Source organism: Sinocyclocheilus grahami, unplaced genomic scaffold, assembly GCF_001515645.1.
Source record: "Sinocyclocheilus grahami isolate Dianchi unplaced genomic scaffold, SAMN03320097.WGS_v1.1 scaffold572.1, whole genome shotgun sequence".
Lineage (NCBI taxonomy): Eukaryota > Metazoa > Chordata > Actinopteri > Cypriniformes > Cyprinidae > Sinocyclocheilus > Sinocyclocheilus grahami.
The window spans coordinates 179,203-196,479 of NW_015505751.1; the positions used below are offsets into that span (position 1 = coordinate 179,203).

At 37.6% G+C, this 17,277-nt stretch overlaps 1 protein-coding gene across 1 annotated transcript in view; it reads right to left on the reverse strand.

The window, feature by feature from the left end:
• Nucleotides 1–17,277, reverse strand: part of LOC107556548 (VWFA and cache domain-containing protein 1-like) — an 80,039-nt gene that overhangs the window by 48,125 nt on the left and 14,637 nt on the right. Inside the window, 1 exon segment of the mRNA XM_016239690.1 lies at nt 201–263. Within this exon segment, the coding sequence (XP_016095176.1) occupies nt 201–263 (63 nt within the window).

Below are 17,277 nucleotides of genomic sequence, written 5' to 3' on the forward strand. Positions count from 1 at the left end.
AGAGAGAGAGAGAGAGAGAGAGAGGTTGGAATTAGTGTTTCAGCCGTAGAAAGCACAAAGATGGCTTCAAAGACAGCAGACAGCAACTGCAGAATTTTAATGGGTGTCCTTTGCCCCTCTAGACCACACACACGCACACACACACACACACACACACAGAGCACTCACACAGTATCAAGGGATGATGATGAGTAACTCACCTGCTGCACCTCTGTTTCACCATTTGAAGTCTTCTCCGAGTACACAAAGGAGTTGAAGATTCTCTGTGTGGAAAAGAAGAGAGAACAGTTGCTGAAAGCTGACAAATAAAAGTAAGGAACTGCTAGACTGAAACAAGGAAGAAAATGGCAATGACAGGTAGAATATCTGGCAGAATTTATCCGTATGCACCAGGACTTTTGGTTAATTACTTTTCTGGTAATTTTTCAGTAGTGTGATAGTAGCTCAGTTGAGTTCAAAATAGTGTAAAACAGTTTCCCAGGAATGAGCTACTTTTTTCCAAGATGCAGCACAACAATTCATTCTAGTAAATCAGTTCATTCAAAAGAATCAATTAAAAACAACTCACTGATTCACTGACTGACAAACTGAAACACACTGATTCAGTATTTCAGTATTACTTATTGTGAAACATTTAACTACAAATATTCACCACAAGGTTTTCAACTCCGTTATAAAAATTATACTGTACATGTTTACAGTTGAGTTATGAAATATATTATCGCTTTGGTCACACTTTATTTTCAGGTCCAACAATTAGGCTAACTATGATTTTGCCTCAGTAAACTCCTAATTTTCTGCTTATTAATAGTTAGTAAGGAAATTGTTAATTTAGGTATTGGATATGGGATTAGAGATGTAGAATATGGTCATCATGGTCATGTGTTTTGTAAGTACTAATAAACAGCCACTATGTTAACAACAGGCATGCTAATAAGGAACTAGTTAATAGTGAGAATTGGTCCCTATACTAAAGTGTTACTGTAGCTTTTAGTTTAGCAAGCTGCAGGTCCAAAGTAGCTTCCCTTCAAACATTATGCTTATGTGAATAACTGATGATAATTACACTAATTATATTTTTCTTTCAAAACTGTGATCTCCTTATTACTGAAAGTACACCGGGTGATTTCTTTGGTGGCAAAATTCCTGGAGAACTTTCCAGAAATCACAGGCTTCAGGTGGATTTCAAGTTTCATCTAGTACCTTTTACCTAAATGTACAATTGCACCACATGTTTTTCCAACATGATGCTCATCGTAGACACAAACACTAGATATACATCTAAAGCCAAAAATTACATTACATACTGCACAAAAGCTCACCAAACATTTGCTTAAATACGACTGCAGATGTTTCGTTTAAGCCTCCTAATTCCGGGCTAAATGAGCTATGGAAAATTTAATATTTCTATGTCTACACCTTACCATTGTAAACCTTCAAACATAGCCTACAAGCTCAACAGTTCCTCACAATGACTATATTTGCTCTTTGCGCGCCTCATTACCATGGCAATCCTGACACGGAATATCGCTGCGGAATGTGTCATAACAACTTGATGGATTCCCACCCCGTCCAAAAAAATCACTCACCATCAGGAGAACTGACGATCTTTAACACTTAAGAAGAGAAGAAACTCTTTTAGTCAGTGTGTAATATGTCTGAGGTCAGGGTGGTCACCCACATTAAAGATGATGAAACGGGCACATGTCCGCACTCACCTAAGGCCTGGAATTTCATCACGACTGCATGTTTATAAAAAGCAAAACAAACTGTGGGTGATGTATGGATGAGCCCCACCTTTGTGAATAAAGCTCCAGACACAGAAGCTGTGGAAAACTAAGTGAAAGAAGAAACTTGTCATTTCAGACCCTTCTTGTAAAATAAACACAGGCACAAACACAAATAGCACACCGGGCACCAGCGTGGGTCTTTCCCCGGTGTGGTGGGTTTGTTTTTCGAACTGCTCCGATGGCTTTCACAGCTTTACCCAGGCCAAAGAGGAATTTCGCAGCTTGTAACTTGAGAACCCTCTCAACAAACGTGAAAACTCTTGAGAGGAAGGTCTTTGAGGTAAGAAAACTGATAAAAAAATTAAGAAATCATCAGAGGCAAATTCTTTAAATACAAAAAACATACTTACAGGCTGTGACTGTGAGTCAGAAGCGCCAGACTGTCCTTGCAAAGTTGGAACTGCCCCACTTTATAGAAACATTATGTCCTCTTTTGGAAGGCCAAACTAAGTAGTTTTGCTTTCACAACGAAAAACACAGCGGCTAGAGTGAGCAGTGGCCAGCGGATTCGACGAAGGAGGCTTGCGGCAACCACATGTGACGACCCCAGGCTGAACTCCGCTTCGTCCACGGTGAAAGTCGATCCAGCGATCCACAACGGGAAGTTGATGTATTTCCTCAGCGACCAGCACAGATCAGCTCTAGGCATGACGAAGCGGATATCGTCCTCTTTTGGAAGGCCAAACAAAGTAGTTTCGCTTTCACAATGAAACACACAGCATCTCCACAACATGGCGGCGGCGGAGGCAACAATACTACAGCGAGAATAAAAGTTACGACTTCTTTCTTTGCGTGAACATTTGGGCGGCGTTATGCAAATCTTCCCACACAGTGACGTAGACATGTGGGGGCGTGTTTAAACGAGGCGTTTTAGGAGGGCGTGGACAAGTCTTAACTTTCATAGAGAATATCTCTTTGGATTTGAGACTTTAGTCTTTGCAACTTTACAGATCTTCTTTATGCACCACGAGCTTGTAACACTCCAAAGAGAAAGGACAAATTTAAATCGCATCATATGACCTAGTGAGTCTAAATATTTAAGTATTTGGTGCTGTGATGAACACCACTGTGAAAACAAAAAATCTGAATGGCTGTTTAAACCATTTAAATAAATTTTAGAAAGTAGTGCAGCTGCTTTGTTTATGGGGTTTCAGGGGTAACGGCTGTATTTCTGCAGTTTAGCGCCATCTGCTGTCGGAGAGTTAATGTGCGCTTTTATCCAGAGCGTCTTTCACGTGTTCGGCCATGTGCTTCTCATTCTTGCTTGTTTACCTGAGAGTGCTCCCGCGTCTTTCACACAGCATACAGCGTTGTTGCGCACTGTAACCACTTGATGGGGAAAATATTAGGGGTGCTCCGATTGATCGGCTACCGATCACAATCTGCCGATAATCACGTTGGGATGATCAATCGGCGGTCTCTAAAAAGGCCGATATCAAAAAAACGATCTCAAGCTGATGCTGCTGCTGTGAGAGGTTTGGCACAACATGCAGCGGCACCGTCTCAGTCTCTGTCCGGTGCGGGTAAAATAATTATAATGCTATTTCATTAAATAACTTATAAAGTCATTTGAAAACTTTTTGTGAGACGTAATTTCACAAACAAGGTGAGTGAATCACCGCGCGCACGCTTACACTCTTTCTCTCTCAAAATACGCAAATGGCTTCAAATCACCACATCGCGTCTGTCTATAAGCGAGCAGCACGCTGCACAGTTGACACAGGAATTGTCACTTGCGAGGCAGTGTCCCATCGTCACTAAAGTTTATAAATTGCATTTCTTTTTAATTCTTGCCAGTGTTTAACCATTCAGCGCTCACGCACTCTCCTGGGGACCGTGCGCTCATGCACACTTGCACTCGCAGTGCACACACATAATGCCAGGTTCACATTACTCCATTTGCAGTGCATACGTGGTGCTTATTTTTTCCGCGCTCATGTTAACGGATTAAAGCATTCACTGCATACGGTTGCGGTCCGGCAGTGTGTTCCAGGAGCAGCGCATCTGTATCTGTGCAGAGATAGTTTCCGCACCAAGTCTATTTTTGCTGCACTGCAAGCACTGAATTAAAGTAACAGCGCATTGTTTGCAGTAAATATGAACATGGATTGACACGAAAATGTAGTAATAAATGCATATTATTAAAGTCTACTGTGTTTCACAGTCAACACATATGGCTTTTTGGCTAGGTTTAAAGGGAATAGCACTTTTAGATAAACAAGGCAATGATAGATGGCACTTGTGGAGGAAGGAAAACAAAGTTCTTTATTAACCGCAGGATTGCTTGTAATAAAGATTTAAATAAAAAAGGAAAGGCAGTAGAGCTGACTATTTCTGTCAATGGTAAGTTTGTGATAACGTAAGAAAAGTAGTTTAAATGTTTTGCCACTTGCTTGAGCAACTTAATATATAAATCTAGAAATAAATGCAAAAGTAAAAAGCATTGAATAATGTGTTGCTTATATTTATTGTTTAAACATGTCTGTGAGAGATTGTATTACTGTACTGTGTAAAAAAAAGAATTGCAATGCTGAAAAAGCATTTTCAGTGACAATGTTTTGCATTTGAAATCAAAATAATGGATAAATGTTGTGTTTGTGGTAAACAGCCACGGATCAGTAGCGGACTCCTGTGAGAAAGCTGCTTCTCCTCTCACAAGAGACACCTAAGAGGAGAATTCCCCCCATTTTCAAAAATGAAATTCAGGCCCTGAATAAATGTCTAAAAATTCTGATGGGAGTATCACTATAAATGGTTTTAAATGATAAAAAGAAGGTTTTAAAAGATTGGTATCGGTGATCGGTATCGGCAGATACTACTTTCTGTGATCGGTCATCAGCCTCAAAAATATTCTTAAAATGCATTCACAAAATCGGAATCATTTGTAATAAATAATTATTCACGGTATTTTGAAGTGCCCACAATAACAATAGTGTGCATATTCATTACCGTGATGTATCGCATTACCAAATACCGGCACATGTCTAATCATAGTAAATGCTCCCAGGACCTCGCTGAAAAAAGACTTCACGTTTAATGAAGTCTATGACAACTCTAAATTATTCACAAATTAGTTTGATTTAAATCGTAAACTCACAAGCAAGTTCAAAATGGTGTGTGTCTTGTGAATCTTTTTGAGTCCTCTAAATCAAAACGTTGAGGCAGTATTTTTGTTACCAAGTCTCCCATTGTCCACAAAAATATTTTTAGTCCCCATGAATTTTCCACTTGAGGAATTTCAGAGCTTGGCATAACTGGAAATTTAAAAAAAAAATGCTCACAGGGTTAAAAGATTTAATTAATTTACATGAATTTTCCTAAGTCTAGAAATAATTTTTTAAAATTAGGCTGCATCAAATATCTAGGTTTTTCAAGATCGTGGTAATCATAGTTCTTGTTTTGTCTTATTTTAAATCCTTTTAAAGTTGTCTCGAGGCCCCCTGTTTGAGAACTACCCCTTTAGAGAGTTAATATGACAAAACTGATAATATGGATGCAAGCAAAGACTTCTCAACTGTCACCAACGGTGACTAGAATTTAAATTATTGTTGCAATTGTTTAGTCACATCTGTGACCACTTTAGTCTTGGTCTGTAGCCCTGCAACAACAGAAAGAAATAGAGTAGCATCAAGCTATGCCACCAGCAATACTCAGTGCCTGAACTTTACAAATCAACGAGACTCTTCAAGCCCTCTCCAAATTTGGACTATCCACCGTCTAATCCTCGCAGACAAGTTGACATTAAAATGAATGACAAGCTATAGGATTTTAAGCAATAACATACCGCCGTTCAACTGAGTGGGGACAAAGAGGCCTATGTGCAGCTGCTTTGGCTCAGAATTTGGTGTCCAGGGCGGTTATTAATCTTGTCAACCCCAGGGTTAATCTTGACTGCAGTTGAATAGATGTCTGGAATGACTGAACCTCATGCTGTCTTTGATCCAGGCTTGTCAAGGCTCCGGCACTCCCTTCAACAGAGGCACGGCAAGGGAGATTGACTAAAACCAAGCCCTCCGCAGGGTGGTTTATAATATCAAGATTGCGTCTCCCTCAGCCTAAAAGCAGCCACTTAACAATTATTGCCTCCACCTAATGAATGAAACCCATAAGTCATGTCTATATTTCAATACACAAACAGAAAAGTGCGGTGTCATTCTCTGCATACCTCGTAGCAGTTGCGCAAAGCTAATGGGCACAGATGAGCTTATTGGATTTTAACTGCACATGCTCTTCCGTAAAGTTTCCAGGCATTGGTTGAGGAAACAGCTGATGCGCTGTGGGAGCGGAATAACACTGGAGCCGCAGTGTTGATGCTCGGCAGCATTTCCATTAAAATGGGGCGATGAAGGGGCATAAACCTATTAGCAATTCAGTCATCTTCAAAGGCCAGAGCCCATACAGCTAATCCTCATTAATTTGGGATTGTACAAGGGAGTGAAAGGGTGTGCTCACACAACACAATGAGCAGAAAAGGTGCCGTAATCCTCTCTTTAGGCCTACAAGGTCTAAATCATTGGACTGACCATCCCTTACCACTGCAGTGAAGATATAGGTTAAAGAGCAGTAATGCGTTTTTGCTCTAAGGTAAATTGACATTTTCAAATCATAAACATAATAATCAACGAAAAAATATAGGTCAGGACTTAAATTTTATTAATCTGTAACTTATTTGATGAGCAAAAGTGGGCGTTACATAAAATAATAAGGTCACACAATGAAAGAGTTTGCTAAAACAAATATTTGATCACGTGGTGGCTATCCAAGAGATGTCATTGGACAAGAAATGTTGTTTCAGAGGAAAAGCAAGTGGTTACATTTTAAAGATTAGGAAAAATAATTAAATAGGTTATTTAGCATTATCTTTTAAGTTGACTTCAAGATTGTTCATCAATCATGAGGGATGTGAAATATGATAAAGAAATATGACAGGAACAGTTCCCAAAATGAAAAATCTGTCCTTTCTTTTCACCCTCATGCCATCTGTGGAGCACAAAATTAGATATTTTGAAGAATATTTCAATAGTTTTGTCCATAATGAGCTTTCATTATATGGACAAAACTGTTGAAATATTCTTTAACATTGTAACAAAACGCAAATTGGACCCATTGACTTTCATTTTATGGACAGAACAACTAAAACATATTTCAAAATGTTTTATTTTGTTTTTCTATGGAAAAAGGAAAGTCCTGTAAGTTTTGGAACAACATGAGGGTGAGTAAATAATAAAAAATTAATTTTAAGATATCTATTGCTGCCAGGGTTGCCATGTCAGTGGTTTTACCATGGAATTGGACTACTTTTACACTGTTGCTGCGGGTTAAAGCAATCTCCCCTCACCCCCCAGAACACGGTTACAACAGACGGGACCCCCATCAGAGGGGAGAACCGCGGGAAAGCGGACCTGGCAACCCTGATTGCTGCTATCAAAAACAAATGTCATCTAAAGCAAATTCCTGACTGCAAATCCATGCATACAATTTCACAATAAAAACAGGGAAACAATATTAAATGTCATTAGCACTATAACTTGTTGCATTTTTACCTCATCACGTATAAATGTTGTAAAACTAAATTCAATTGTAATTTTTATACTGTAGTAACTGATTTACAATTTTTATATGCTCAAACGTCCCAATGAATTCGTTATGACCTTCATTTACCTCTTGTATATCATTTTATTTTCAATTATTTGCTCAACTGATTGTTTTTTCTGGATGTAGGCCTACTGAAAATTGCCTTCAAATAAATGTGTTTTATGAGAGTAACTGACAAATAATCTGACTTGAAATCCCATATTTACTCTCTGCAGCTGTCAACACCTAGTTGCTGCGGCAGCGACAGGGGAATCTGGGTACAAACAGAGAAGATGAAAGCACAGACAACAGAAGCCAGTCTGGGATGCTATTGCGATTTCCTGCCGCAGGTACCCCGCTCGCCCCCTTCCTCCCTCCTCCACGCTCAAACTCTCCCTACAAAGGCTTCTGCTCTAGAATGAGGCATCCTTCCCTGCCCTCTGATGTGTTTACCCCCCCCACCCCATCTCCCTCTCACCCTCTCCCAGTTTTCTAAGGATGAGCCAGAGACAAGGCAGCACTCTGCATCTGCACCGAATATGCACAAATGCTTAATAAACACACTGGCAAGAACCAAAAAGCAATTTGAATGTAACATTAACTGACAAATGAATACTGAAAACGCACTATAGATTGAACCACAGAGCTACAGATAACTCAAATGTTGATTCCTCACTGATGAAAGAGTACCATGGTATTACTGCAGTGTATTGGACATTATATACTGTAAATACCATGGTTTATGAATATCATTCATTAACATCTCGGATTAAGAAATATAAATCACATCAATATTACATATTTTAAAATATATTTATATTGATATTCATGTAGTTGCTCTAAAATAGGCCTATATATATTTTTAAATAAGCAAAACAATTTCAACCAAACAGTCATTGTTGCCATTAGATTCAAAATGTATAAAGTAAAAAAGAAATTAAGCTTATTCACACTTTAACGAAATAATATTTAATTATGTATCATTTAATTTAGCATTATTAATATATTAATGCAATACATTAATATATGCATGTAGGTTTCTTTATTCTGGCATACCTAATCAAATTATACATGAGTAAGACCAGTAATAATAATAATAATAATTTCATTTTATTACCAAACTCCTAATAAAACTGGTTCTTACAGCAAACAGTCAAGAAAATGTCCAGTTTAAAGATATGTCAAAAGTCAGATGTTTGTAGGGTTGGGTACCGAAACCCGGTGCCAATATGGTACCGGTACCTATGTAACCGGTATGTACTAGATGTAGAACGCAGATTTCGGTGCCACTTAAATGCCCGAGCGATCGATTGAAATATTTGTCCTGGTTCTCCGAAATGGACGTAAGAAGCATGGGCGTCGCTAGGCCATTTTTAGCAGGGCTATAGTGATTAGCTCCATAAACCGTACACACAGAATCAGTCCCCTTTAAATTTCATATGAAAACGGCGGCAGACTTTATCTCCGCGAGTGCGAGCGGACTCCAACAGAAACAGAGGACACAAGGTGTGTGTTTATCGATAGATTGTTATAATATCTGTATCTGTGCAGATCTTTGTCATAAATACAGTTTACAAAAGGTCACGAGGGAGCAATCAGTTTCCCATCTACTGTAAAGTATTTGCTGCGTTCACCCCTCATCATACCACAGCTGTTTCCTCCAGCGAAAATCTAGCCCTTAACGCATACTTCATAAAATGATCATGTTGCTATTTTCATTTGAAAATGTAATATTTAATATAAAACATATTACAATGCATGTGGCATACATTCACAGAACTGATTAAAGACAGTGACAGACAGCACTCAGTCAATTCACTCATTTTAACTAAATATCAGAGTGATTGACAGAGATACAGTAGAAACATTATGTGTGGTTTTGTATTAAATATTGTTTTGTATTAAATAATGACCCAGATCGTAAAATACATTTATTAGCCTTAGAGTAAGGGAAGCACAACTCGAGAAATGAGAGCATCCGAGGAGCATGTGAATGCTATGTATAATTATTTTTAATATTTTTAATGTTCTTTAATGTTATCAATCTTTTTTTTTTTTTTTAAGTATCGGTTCAGGCACCGGTACCATTTTAAAAGTATTGATTTGGCACCGGTATTGTAAAAAACCCAATCGATACCCAACCCTAGATATTTGTCAGAAATGTTGTAGCTTCTAAGTTTTTCTCGCACACATTCATCAATATTGTTAGAAAAAAAGGGTCTTAACAGATACTGAAGTGCAGCTGACATGTTTCACATTAGCAGTGAATAAACTGAAGTGTGTGTGTGTGTTTGTGAGGGGGTTGGGTGGACGAGAAGAGAGTGAGTGTAAAATGAGTTCCACATGTGAGCATATATGGGTGGACTGCATTTATAATCTCACCGAGTTATCAGGTTAATGGAGCGTTATTTGTTTTAATGGTTCTTTAATACCAAAACTTCTCAAACTTATCTGACCATCAGAACTGAAGTAATGACACTGTATAAGGCTGGCGCAAAAAGGACTTTGGTTTCCACAGTTACGCATTACTAGCACAGACAAAACATTGCATTCATATACTTTCAAGGTCTTGGACCATGTGCAGTTCAGCTTAGTCTGATGACTGTCTGGTATGTCTTCTTGAGGGAAAAAAGTGTAGTATTACTATAAAAGAATCTTTTAACACATCCAGCATCAAAATACAGTTTAAATGGGGATATACACTGGGCCTCACTCAACTTACAACATGGAGATAAATCACCTACAGAGATAACACACCTTACGCCAGTGGGTTCTTGATCCGCTCTAGGCTGATCTTATGTTTTAGGCCGTCCCTCCACCGAGAGAGAGACTGAGTGTCAGTGGAGGGGCCGACAGAGCCTGGGGTCCTACAATAACAAAACCTCTTTGTGCAAACACCGAGGGGCCCGTTGAGAGACCAGGTCACGGAGCGGATTCTCTTGCAGATCTCCAACTCACGGCACCCCTGTTTTTTTTTTCAGTCCAGCAGACAGGATATAATGGCTTCCACATGTGAAGGGGGCCCAAATAACAATGACAACAGTTGAGAGGCCGAGTGTTTTATTACCTTGAATTTCTGCGTACAGCCATCGCTGCAGGCTTACAAGATCCAATATGCACAGCACATAAAAAGGTATACCTGTGTAAAAAATTGTAAGCTATAGAAAATAGGAAAAAACTGTGTTGTCACTACGTCTTACGTTAGTTGATCACATAATATTCAGATTCAAACATTTGCTGTTTTTGCAAATTATGAAGTAATGTAATTTAGGCATTTTAGTAGGAATGCACCGAATGTTCGGCAACCGAAATTGTTCGGCCGAAAATAGCAAAAAAAGCTCTTTTGGTGTAAAACTGTCAGAGAAAGACGCAAAAACCATTACAAGCACCGACAGCCAGAGACTGTTTAGAACTGCATCGCATGTCTCCAATGGGAAGAGGAAGGGGTGGCTGTTGCTGGTTACTGTATGATGATTGAAATCGCGAAATGGTCTTAAACAATTAGTAAATAAACTGCAGAATGTTGTTTTCTAATACACGCACGAATTACATGTATTCATGTCCATTCAAGTCCAAAGGGCAAGGAAAATCTGCACTGTTGTTACTCGTCAGTTGCTTAGTAACACGTTATGAATTTTTACTAGGCATGAATGTGACAATGTGATACGTGCAACTAGGGCTGGGCGATATAGCAAAAAAAATGTATCAACGATATAATGTTTCATATCATTCGGTATCGATAATTATTGACATTTTTTATAACCTTTTTTAAAACAGAGCAATAGAAAAAAATGCACATACATTTAACCACTGTATTTTTAAATTAACTCAATTTATTGAGGCGAACAACAACAAAAAAGTTTTTTTTGTTTTAACAGTCAAAAACAAAATAAAAATTAAACAAATATCTAATTTCTAATGTTTTATATGCAGATTAAATGGGTTCAACTTTTGGCTTGTTTCCCGAGGCCACAGGAGGGTGCAATGAGCAAAATAATGCAGCACATTTTAAATGTTCAATGCAAGGAAGTAAGTAATAGTCTATAAAAAACCGTGTATTATGTCTAAATTAACATATAAATTAAATATAATTTTTTAAATTGCATAAACAATTATGAACAAAACAGCATCACGTATTTATGCATTGCTTAATACAAAGAGTCGAATCACCCATCACACAGATTGCCTTTAAAAACATATGAGATGCAGTGAAAAGGAATAAACCTCCACAAATTTGCGATGTGTTTTCTAAAAGTTTAAACTGTTTTTAACTCTTTGCATGGCTTTCTATACATCTCTTGTGTGAGATGCGAGTGCAGCGGTCATATTTGTCCATCTAGAAAATGCACTGAATATGCGTTCTGTGTGAATGGCTTGGTTTAGGTTTTAACCTAATCAAGATCTTCTACACATTGAGATTCTATATTTCTCTAATATTTTGAATGAATAACGCAGCAACTGTGCGTCTCGTGGGCTAGACTAACAAAACATTAAACTACAACGTCACTTGCATCATCACCGCATCACGTGCTCCACTGATGACGCTCCCTGACGCACATCCAACATTGGATTGTACTAGTTTTGCATTCAAATGCAAATGTTTATTTTAAATTCGACTAATATTCATTCTTTACTCACAAGCTCCTCATCACTGGCAGGCACAGCCCTCAGGTGTGTGCTGTCTGCGTCACTCATAGCATGTGACTATATTGAACATTTTTTATATCGTTAACGAAGAAGGTGTACCGTCGATAAATATCAATACCGTTTTATCGCCCAGGCCTATGTGCAACAAACATCTTCTCAAATTCTTAATGAGAATCATTTATAAATCTGCTGTTAACAAAAAGAAGCACTGAGGTCTTCCTGGGGGTTTCGGCCAAAATAAAAGCTCCATCAGCATTCGTATTGTAATTTTACTGTAGTTCTGTAAAATAACAAAAAAGTAGGACAATAATAATGATAATAATAACAGCTATATTAATATATTTATTATAACATTCACACATAGTGCTCAAATCTGTGGATTTGTATCTGTGGGATCTGAAATATTTTCTGTTTTAAAAGAATTCTCCTCTGCTCAGCAAGGCTGCATTTATTTGCACAGTAAAAAAAATTCATGCCCGATTCAAGAAGGGGGTCTCAAAAATTACCCCCAAAAATGTTTTTACTAACTTTTTTAATTAAATTGTGCTTTGTTGGTATAATGTCTGCTAGAATGTTAAGAAATGTTCAGTGTTAAGTAAATATTTTTAAATTGTTGTTTTGTAATTGATTTTTTCTTTGAAAAGCATGACAAAACAGTAAAAAGCAAAATGTGGGTATTTAAAGGGGTTATATGATGCGATTTCAATTTTTCCTTTCTCTTTGGAGTGTTACAAGCTTTTGGTGCATAAAGAAGATCTGTAAAGTTGCAAAGACTAAAGTCTTAAATCCAAAGAGATATTCTTTATAAAAGTTAAGTCAACCACGCCTAAAACGGCTCATTCTAACATGCCCCCACATGTCTACGTCACTGTGTGGGAAGATTTGGATAACGCCGCCCAAATGTTCACGCAAAGAAAGAAGGCGTAACTTTTATTTTCGCTGTAGTATTGTTGTTGCCGCTGCCATGTCACACTGTGTGTTTCGCTGTGAAAGTGAAACTACTTTGTTTGGCCTTCCAAAAGAGGACGATATCCGCTTCGTCATGCCTAGAGCTGATCCGTGCTGGTCACTGAGGAAATACATCAACTTCGCGCTGTGCATCGCCAGATCGGCTTTCACCGTGGACGAAGCGGAGTCCAGCCCGGGGTCGTCACATGTGGTTGCCGCAAGCCCGCCCGCCGCCACTCACTCAAGCCGGCCTCCGCTCACTCTAGGCTGCCGGCCACTGCTCACTCTAGCCCGCTGTGTTTCGTTGTGAAACCAAAACTACTTTGTTTGGCCTTCCAAAAGAGGACACGACTAGAAATCAGTGGTTAAGTTGTATTTACAACACTGTTCCAGAACAGTTCAACCCAAATATTCAGATGTGTCCAGCACATTTTATGGAGGACTGTTTCCTGATCCTGGACTGTTCCAGAACAGTTCAACCCAAATATTCAGATGTGTCCAGCACATTTTATGGAGGACTGTTTACTGATCCTGGTAGAGTAGACTACAATGCCGGCTGTTCTGACTCATAGACTGTAAGTATGTTTTTATATTTAAAGAATTTGCCACTGACGATTCAAATGCAAGATTTGAGCAGTGTAGAGTAGCGCTTGTTGTTTGTCATTTCTCCGATCAGACATAAATGCAGACATGGTTTTATGTTTACGCGGGGCGATGCAATGCAACGCGTAAAAAGACAGTATAAGTCATTATAATCTGTAATTATGTCCCCACTGGATGCAACAAATGCCTCGTTTATAATGGGTTTATAATAATGTTTTTGTCTTGTCGCTCCAGCTGGGACAAGGTATCACAATATGGTAAGGGGCGTAACATATCCGTCACACGCTTGAGGTATTCGGCCAATCACAACGCACTGGATAGCTGGCCAATCAGAGCACACCACGCTTTTCAGACCGATGAGTTTGTAAAAATCAACGCATTTCAGAAAGGTGATGCATAGAGGAGTAACTATAATGTACAGTATGTGGAAAATAATGTGTTTTTTTAACCTTAAACCACATAAAAAAAAAAAAAATATATATATATAAATAAATAATTTTTAATATTTTATTTTTTAATTATTATATTCCAAACAATAACTTACATTTAATTTTACACATGTATGTATTTGTATTTATGTGTATTTGTATTTATGTGTATATGTATATATATGTATATATATGTGTGTGTATATATATATATATGTGTGTGTGTATGTGTGTGTGTGTGTGTATACAAACATCAAAACGGTCAACAAAAAGCGTATAGCAGATCAAGGGTGGTCCTCTCACTCTCTCTTTTTGCATTATATTAAAATGTGAGCTCATGTGTACATACTTCATTCTTTTGAGCTTTCAGGTTAGATTCATGAAAATATTAAGGATATTTGTGTTAAGACTTAAAAAAGCCTCTAAGAAACCTAAAACACCAGAGTTTTAGCAGAAAGACTATTTACATGGACGAAGCAAAGCTAGCCATAATTCAAGCAACAGAAAACTGGATTAGTGAATCTATATGGAGTAAATTAACTTTGGGAGGGAATTTTGTTCCTCGGTTTTTAACCTCAGTAGGTTACTCCGTTCCGTATCAGTGTTAATTTCATCAATGAAGACGACGATGAAAAATATTCGTTAACAAACATTTTTTCTGTGACTAACACAAGACGTTGATGGGCTAAAACTAATATCTGATGATAAAAACTATGACGAAATTTATGCCGCGTCTTACTTAAGACAAGACAGGACTATAATGTTATTTGAGGACTACCGGACATTCAAAATACATCCTATAGGCTACTGTCTTGACTCTTGTCCTTCAAAATGGACAATGCGTCCCTGTCATTGGATTGCAATCGGATAAGGGGCGTTTGCATGTCTAGTCTCAGTACGGCAGCAGCAGTGGATGGATAGGCTACCAAAATGTGAACTAGTGACCTGAAACAATGGCCTCAGCACCCGAAGGGGTAGGGATAAGATGACCAGACGTCCTGTTTTTCACAATTCGTTGCGATTAACTTAAAGTTATGAAGGCGGAATCGCGCTGATAGAAGTGCTCTCGCTAAGATGTTAAATAAATATGTTAAGTAAACCTTCTGTATCTGAAAAATGAGTTTCATTTGTATCTCTTTCATATTTGTCTTATCTTATTCTGCTTCTTTTTCAAAAATTATAAATTATATATGTTATATATGAACAACTATAATTTTTATAAGTTGCTCCCTTTTCACAACTGTTAAAGGGATAGTTCACCCAAAAATGAAAATTGTCATCATTTATTCAAGTTTTTCCAAATTCAATCCTTGATTCAAATTTCTCATAAGCTTAATTGATTTGGTCTAAAGAGAGAAGAAATAATGACTATTTTTGTTTGAAAACTACATATAAAATAGCTACCAAAATAAATGTTGGTAACTGCAGTTTGACTAAAAGTAATGACTAAAAGTGGACAACTTTGTTGACACACTATGAAAGACTCAAATGACTAAAATGTGACTAAGACTATTAATAATTTTACTGTATCTGAAAAATGAGTTTCATTTGTATCTCTTTCATATTTGTCTTATCTTATTCTGCTTCTTTTTCAAAAATTATAAATTATATATGTTATATATGAACAACTATAATTTTTATAAGTTGCTCCCTTTTCACAACTGTTAAAGGGATAGTTCACCCAAAAATGAAAATTGTCATCATTTATTCAAGTTTTTCCAAATTCAATCCTTGATTCAAATTTCTCATAAGCTTAATTGATTTGGTCTAAAGAGAGAAGAAATAATGACTATTTTTGTTTGAAAACTACATATAAAATAGCTACCAAAATAAATGTTGGTAACTGCAGTTTGACTAAAAGTAATGACTAAAAGTGGACAACTTTGTTGACACACTATGAAAGACTCAAATGACTAAAATGTGACTAAGACTATTAATAATTTTCATCTCAAGATAAAGACTAAGACTAAATCAAAAATGCCTGTGAAAATTAACACTGTTCCGTATAGGGAAAATTAATTTAAATTAATTTAAGGTTCACATTTGTTTACATTCAAAGTGAAACAAATTACTTTTTTTAATGAAATCTGAGAGATTTGTTAAGATGTTAAGATTGTCAGTCTTCCACGCGCATTCACAACAGTACCACGATGCATGCGTGTGCATTCCTCTCTTTGCAAACAAGGCTCAGCACATGCGTGTTCTACATCAGAACGAAAGCTCCTGCACACGCATGCCCAGTACTCTCATAACTGAACGGAAGAGAAAAAATTGTTGAATAAAGTCATTACTTCGGGGTTTTTTGGGCACAAAAACTATTCTCGTAGCTTAAATTTACATAAAATTACAGTTGAACCACTGATGTCATTATGGACTATTTTAGGGCTGAAAAACTAAACTTGAATTTTGTACTTAAATATGATCAAAATTCGAATTATATTCGAATTTAAAAGGCATAATTTCAGTTAGGGGGGGGAAAAAGCTTTTGGCTTCTCTCCTGAGGCCACAAGAGGCCACATCGAGCAAAATATTACTAATGCACATTTCTTCACAGCAATAAAATAACATCTAAAAAAGTGCATAATGGTTAATGTGTTATAATGTTTATAAACCAAATATTATTAATTAAGTTGCTTAAAGTGCCCCTATTATGGGTTATAAAGGTTAATATTTTGGTTTTGTGAGTCTCCAACAACAGGTTGACATGCATGCAAGGTCAAAAAACACTTTCATCGTCTTATAATATGCATTTATTTTTACCTTATTTGCACAACGGCTCCCAAACGATTCGCTCAACGATTCATTTTTCCAAACCCCTCCTTTGCGTGACGCTAATCTGCGGTGACTGGTCGATTTTATTTTCATTTCATCATGCCTGTAATGCCTGATAAAGCAGCGTTTGTGAGCGCAGTGCTGCTTTGTGTACAGCCGTTACTGGGGAAACAGCTATTTTTACCACTACAAAAGCAGCACCTAGTGGCAAAGAATGAATTTGCATTTTCTTTCAGACCAACACGAAAATCGGCTGATGGTTTTACGCAGCAAAAATGCGACCCGGTATATATCCCCCACAAGGGAAGCCCTGCCACACATAGAGTGCAAGTTTGTGGGAAACACTGTTGCTATAGCAATCTTCAGTAAAACTGCTGTGGTATTGCTGTAAAAATTTACTTTAACCATTGATTCTTCACAACCTCATCCTTTGGCAGTAAAAAAAAAGGATTTACCCTCACAGATCAGAGCACAGCGTCTTCTCAAGATGACGCTATCCACAGGAATCCGCTACG